This window comes from Aethalodelphis obliquidens, unplaced genomic scaffold (assembly GCF_003676395.1).
Source record: "Aethalodelphis obliquidens isolate GAN/ISIS:26980383/991018 unplaced genomic scaffold, ASM367639v1 scaffold68, whole genome shotgun sequence".
Lineage (NCBI taxonomy): Eukaryota > Metazoa > Chordata > Mammalia > Artiodactyla > Delphinidae > Aethalodelphis > Aethalodelphis obliquidens.
Window position 1 is genome coordinate 9315304 of NW_020838012.1, and position 6000 is coordinate 9321303.

Below are 6000 nucleotides of genomic sequence, written 5' to 3' on the forward strand. Positions count from 1 at the left end.
GTGGTCGACGTGAATCAAAGCTGATTAAATGAATCACTGGAGTAGTGCTGTAAGGACAAATGAAAGACTCCATTAGAACACAGATTACAGCTCCAAGTAATGCAGAAAATAGTGTTCAGCTTTACCTTGTCTGTGAACTAGCTTGTTTTCCCAGTGGTTAATTCATATGGAATGTGTTCTATAACTGCTGTTTTCTAAGAATATAAAGCTATGCCTTAATATTCTAGGATATCTCTTTAATTTTTTTAAACAGAGACAGAAAGTAAGGTCTATGCCATCAGATACACACACCCATGTACATATATACATAAACATACATATAGAAGGACTATATGTGACTGACTAAATGTGACTGACATCATCATTTTCCAAATTTTACAAAAGGACATTTCCTTCTGTAACCAGAAAGAAAAATAACTTAAAAAAAAAAAAGCCAAATAGCCTAAATGTTTACGTGATGGACCACTTATAAATTCCTCCAGAATACCTAATCAAACATTGTTCATTATATGGTCTACTAAAATCATTTTCCAGTGACTTTTTTGGAGAACTCTGTTTCTTCATTTTCTGTTTATATAAAATTGTTTTAATTTTAAGACTTAGAGTACTCTAGGTATAGATTTTTAGATTTTTAAAGATTTGTGGTTTTCATTCAGTAGCCATATTTTCACTCTCCTGTACCTTTTCATAATGTTGATGTTAAACTCTTAAAATAATTGATCAAGGAAGAAAGACAAATGAGTATCAGTTTTCATTTAGTATTATGAAATACTTGAATAATTTTTTTGACCAAATTGAGCCGTCATGCATGTTATGGCCAGCATTATACTTTAGTTACAGTTCAATCAATCCCCAGTACTAAGTACTTTGCACTTAGACTGTTTTCCATTTTGTTTTTGTAAAATTTCTTTTACTTTAAAAGAAGATTTTAATTTTAGAAGACAAAATGTTTCTGAAAACATTTTTTCCCCTTGATACTTTTTGACTTTAAAAATAACTGACATTAAAATAAATGTCAGTTTCAAGAACCAACTTGTTTGAATTTCAGTTTGGAATACATTTTTATTTAGGTTATAAAATCTTTGAAGGCAGCTTAAGATGAAAATTCTGATACAACTAAATTACTTTTCTGTCAAAAACAACTATTTCTCATATACTAGTGTTAATTTTGTTATCTTGAGCCAACACAAATTAAAATTAGAATTTGGGTTTTACTTTAAAGTAGTTGTTCATTTAGTGATATTCAGAATTAATGGAATTTTTTTTTCTTACTATTTAGGAAATACCAGAAAGGAACCAGAGTCCGGCTGCGACTATTAGATCTTGAACTTACATCTAGGTTCTTGGGAGCCACAACAGATACAACTATCCTAGAGGCTGAAGCAATTCTGTTAGGACTCCAGGAGAGTAAAGACTCAAAATCAAAAGAAGAACATCGTGAAAAATAAATGAACTTTGCTTAGCGTATTCACTCCTTTTTTGTTGAACCCAGGTATTCATCACGAATGCCATTAGACAATTATGAATAAATGATTGGAGAAGACATAGTAAATGCAAGCTATAATTATAGCTCTTATTTGTCAGAATTTTCTTTAGGTGTAGCTCTCCTCCTCCTGTTTTTATACCCATTCTTTCCTTTGATTGGAGTAGTGTAAACTGTACTGAGAAACGCTGTCATTCAATAAATATGTTTTGAGTGCACTCTTTGTGCATGGCACTGTTCTAAATACTAAAGAAACTGCAGTAAACAAGTTAGACAAAATTGCTTGCCTAGTATAGCTTACCTCTGGCTGGGGGAAATTGATACAAATAAGTAAAATATTGATATATAGTATGTTAGGGATGTGTGCTGAGGACACAAATAGAGCAGGAAGGGCAGAGGATCTGAATAGACATTTTTCCAAAGAAGACATACAGATGGCCAAGAGGTACATGAAAAAGTGCTCAAAGTCAGGGAAACGTGTCAAAACCACGAGATACCACCTCACACCTGTTGGAATGGCTGTCATGAAAAGGCAAGAAATAGCAAGTGTTGGCGAGGATGTGGAGTTTTAAAAGGGAACCCTTGTGCACTGTTTGTAGGAATGTCAGTTGATGCAGCCACTATGGCAAACAGTATGGGGGTTCCTCAAACAATTAGAATTATCACATGATCCAGCAATTCTACTTGTGGGTATTTCCAAAGAAAATGAAAACATTAACTCAAAAATATATGCACCCCCATGTGCATTGCAGCATTATTTACAATAGCCAAGGTATGGAGCAACCTAAGTGTCCATCAATGGATTAATGGATAAGGAAACTGATACACACACACACACATAATGGAATATTATTCAGCCATTAAAAAATAAGGAAATCTTGCCTTTTTTTTTTTTTTTTTTTTTTTTGTTACACGGGCCTCTCACTGTTGTGGCCTCTCCCGTTGCGGAGCACAGGCTCCGGACACGCAGTCTCAGCGGCCATGGATCACGGGCCCAGCCGCTCTGCGGCATGTGGGATCTTCCCAGGCCGGGGCATGAACCCGTGTCCCCTGTATCGGCAGGTGGACTCCCAACCACTGCGCCACCAGGGAAGCCCATTTTTGCCATTTTTGGCAACATGGATTGACCTTGAAGGCATTGTGCAATGTGAAATAAGTCAGAGAAAGATAAATACCGTAAGATCTCACTTATATGTGGAATCTAAGAAAAAGAGCTCATGGATTCAGAGAAGAGATTGGTAGTTCCAGGGCAGGGGTTGGTGCTGGAGAGATGGGGCAAAATGCGTGAGAGGGGTTAAAAAGTACAAACTTCCAGCCATAAGATAAATAAGCCATAGGGGTGTAATGTACAGCATGGTGACTATAGTTAATAATACTGTATCGTATATTTGAAAGTCGCTAAGAGAGTAGATTTTTTTTTTTTTTTTTGTACGGGGGCCCCTCACTGCTGTGGCCTCTCCCGTTGCGGAGCACAGGCTCCAGACGCGCAGGCTCAGCGGCCATGGCTCAAGGGCCCAGCTGCTCCACGGCATGTGGGATCTTCCCGGGCCGGGGCACGAACCCGTGTCCCCTGCATCAGCAGGCGGAATCTCAACCACTGCGCCACCAGGGAAGCCCAGGAGAGTAGATCTTAAAAGTTCTCATTACAAGGAAGAAAATTTTAAACTATGTATAGGGATGGATATTAACTAGACTTATTGTAGTGATCATTTCCCAATATACACAAATATCAAATCTTTCTGTACACCTGAAACTAATGTATTTCAATTATATATCAATTAAAAAAATAAAGCAAGGAATGGGGTTATGAGGTATCAGAGTGATAGACTGAAATTTAGGTTGTGCTGTCAATGGAAACCCTCAGAATTTACTTTTTTTTTTTTTTTGATGTAAAAGATTTTATTTTTCCAGTGATATGGTATTTAGAAAAAGCTCTTTAAAGAGCTTTTTTTTTAATTGAAATATAATTGACATATAATGGTATATTAGTTTCAGGTATACAACAGAATGATTCAATATTTATATATATTGCAAAATGATCACCACAGTTACCAGGAATTCACTTGGATAATAACTGAAGGATTGAAGGAGCTAGTCCCATGAGTCCCTGGGAAAGAGTATTCTAACAGAGGGAACAGCTACTACAAAGGACCAGATTGTGCTTGTCCCAGTTAAGGGGCTTGGGAGGAAGCCATCGTAACTGAGCATAAGAGGAATAGGAGATGAACCTGAAGAAGTGAGGGAGGTCTTGTTGGTCCTGGTGTGAACTTTGGCTTTTATTTACTGTGATTGGGGTGGAGGGTCTTTGCAGGATTCTCAGCAGAGGAAGGGTATAATCTGACTGACAATTTCACTGGATCCTGTACTAGCTGGGTAGACTGAAGATGAACAAGGGCAGCAGCAGCAAAATGTTAGGAGACTTTGCAGCAATCCAGGTGAGAGATGCTGGTAGCTTGGACCAGTGGAGTAGCAGTGGAGGTGGTGAGAAGTGATTGCAATCTGGGTATATTTTGAAGGTAGAGACCGTGGTATTTCCTAACATATTAGATATGGAGTGTGTGATAAAGAGGAGTGAGGGATGACTCCAAGGTTTTTGGCCTGTGCAACTAGAAGAATTGAATTGCCTTTAATTGGAAAGGGAAGAGCAGGTTTGAGGGAGACTATGAGGGCTGTTTTGGACTCGTTAAATTTGAGATGCCTATTAACGACTTAAGTGGAGATGTTCTGCAGGCAGTTGGATACGTGGATCTGGAATTCATGGGAGAGGTCCTGATGTAATATAAAAACTTGCAAATCATAAACACTTCATCGTACTTCACAAATTATGTAGGTCAAGCAACCCAGAACAAAGATGACCCATTAGACAAGTCCTGTATTAAGTAGGAATGGCCCATCTCTGGTACTCCCACCAAGCTCCATCATCGGAGATTCTCAGTGTATCACCTCAGCATGAACACTGTTGGTGGATCCTGAAGGTACAGCAGCTAGATGCTGTCTATGACATACACTCAACAAATCAGACTCTCACTCTTTTTTAAACCACTTCATTGAGGTATGATTGACATGTAAAAAGCTGTACACATTTAATATATACAATTCAAGGAGTTTGAGGAGAAGTCTACAGCCATGAAACCATCACACCATCAAGACATAGACACATCCATCACCTCACAAAGGTTCTTCCCACCCCCTTTATTTATTTATTTTTTGAGGGAGACCTGAATAATGTGTTTTTATGCCTACCACAGTTTCCAAACATCCAAGAGCCAATGTATAAAAACTACAGTTCTGATTTGTCTTTTGGTTTTCTGAGCAAGAATATAAACTTGAAATAAGTGAATTATCAGTCATGACAGGTTTACCATATCTTTGTAGGTGTATAATTTTATTTGAAATATAGATGTGTCATAAGTTTCTCAGCCCTTCCCAATTTCATTTGTATTTGGCCTAAGATTTAATTAATATGGCCAACTCTTTAGTTTTCCATTATGTAGAGAGGTACAGTGGTGTAGATTACCCTAATTATTCGTATTTAGCTTTAGAGTATACACCCTCCAGAAAGTAGGCATAGAGGGAACTTACCTCAACATAATAAAGGCCATATGTGACAAACCCACAGCCAGCATTGTTCTCAATGGGGAAAAACTGAAACCATTTCCATGAAGGTCAGGAACAAGATAAGGTTGCCCACTCTCACCACTATTATTCAACATAGTTTTGGAAGTTTTAGCCACAGCAATCAGAGAAGAAAAATAGAATCCAAATCAGAAAAGAAGTAAAACTGTCACTGTTTGCAGATGACATGATACTATACATAGAGAATCCTAAAAATGCTACCAGAAAACTGCTAGAGCTAATCAATGAATTTGGTAAAGTAGCAGGATACAAAATTAATGCACAGAAATCTCTTGTATTCCTATACACTAATGATGAAAAATATGAAAGAGGAATTAAGGAAACACTCCCATTTACCATTGCAACAAAAAGAATAAAATACCTAGGAATAAACCTAACTAAGGAGACAAAAGACCTGTATGCAGAAAACTATAAGACACTGATGAAAGAAATTAAAGATGATACAAACAGATGGAGAGATATACCATGTTCTTGGATTAGAAGAATCAACATTGTGGAGATGACTATACTATCCAAAGCAATCTACAGATTCAATGCAATCCCTATCAAACTACCACTGGCATTTTTCACAGAACTAGAACAAAAAATTTCACAATTTGTATTGAAACACAAAAGATCCCGAATAGGCAGAGCAATCTTGAGAAAGAAAAACAGAGCTGGAGGAATCAGGCTCCCGGGCTTCAGACTATATTACAAAGCTACAGTATTCAAGACAGTATGGTACTGGCGCAAAAACAGAAATATAGATCAATGGAACAGGATAGAAAGCCCAGAGATAAACCCATGCACATATGGTCACCTTGTCTTTGATAAAGGAGGCAAGAATATACAATGGAGAAAAGGCAGCCTCTTCAATAAGTGGTGTTGGGAAAATCGGACAG

At 37.5% G+C, this 6000-nt stretch overlaps 1 protein-coding gene across 3 annotated transcripts in view; it reads left to right on the plus strand.

Moving 5' to 3' along the window:
• MRPS28 (mitochondrial ribosomal protein S28) overlaps window positions 1-1701 on the plus strand; it is a 103120-nt gene extending 101419 nt beyond the window's left edge. For 2 of the 3 annotated variants that reach the window (XM_027089785.1, XM_027089786.1), the window contains one exon: window positions 1280-1701. In XM_027089785.1, the coding sequence (XP_026945586.1) occupies window positions 1280-1448 (169 nt within the window). In that variant the 3' untranslated portion in view covers window positions 1449-1701. The remainder of the gene's footprint in view (window positions 1-1279) is intronic. The other variant, XM_027089787.1, reaches the window with a different exon arrangement.
• Window positions 1702-6000: the final 4299 nt, after the last annotated feature.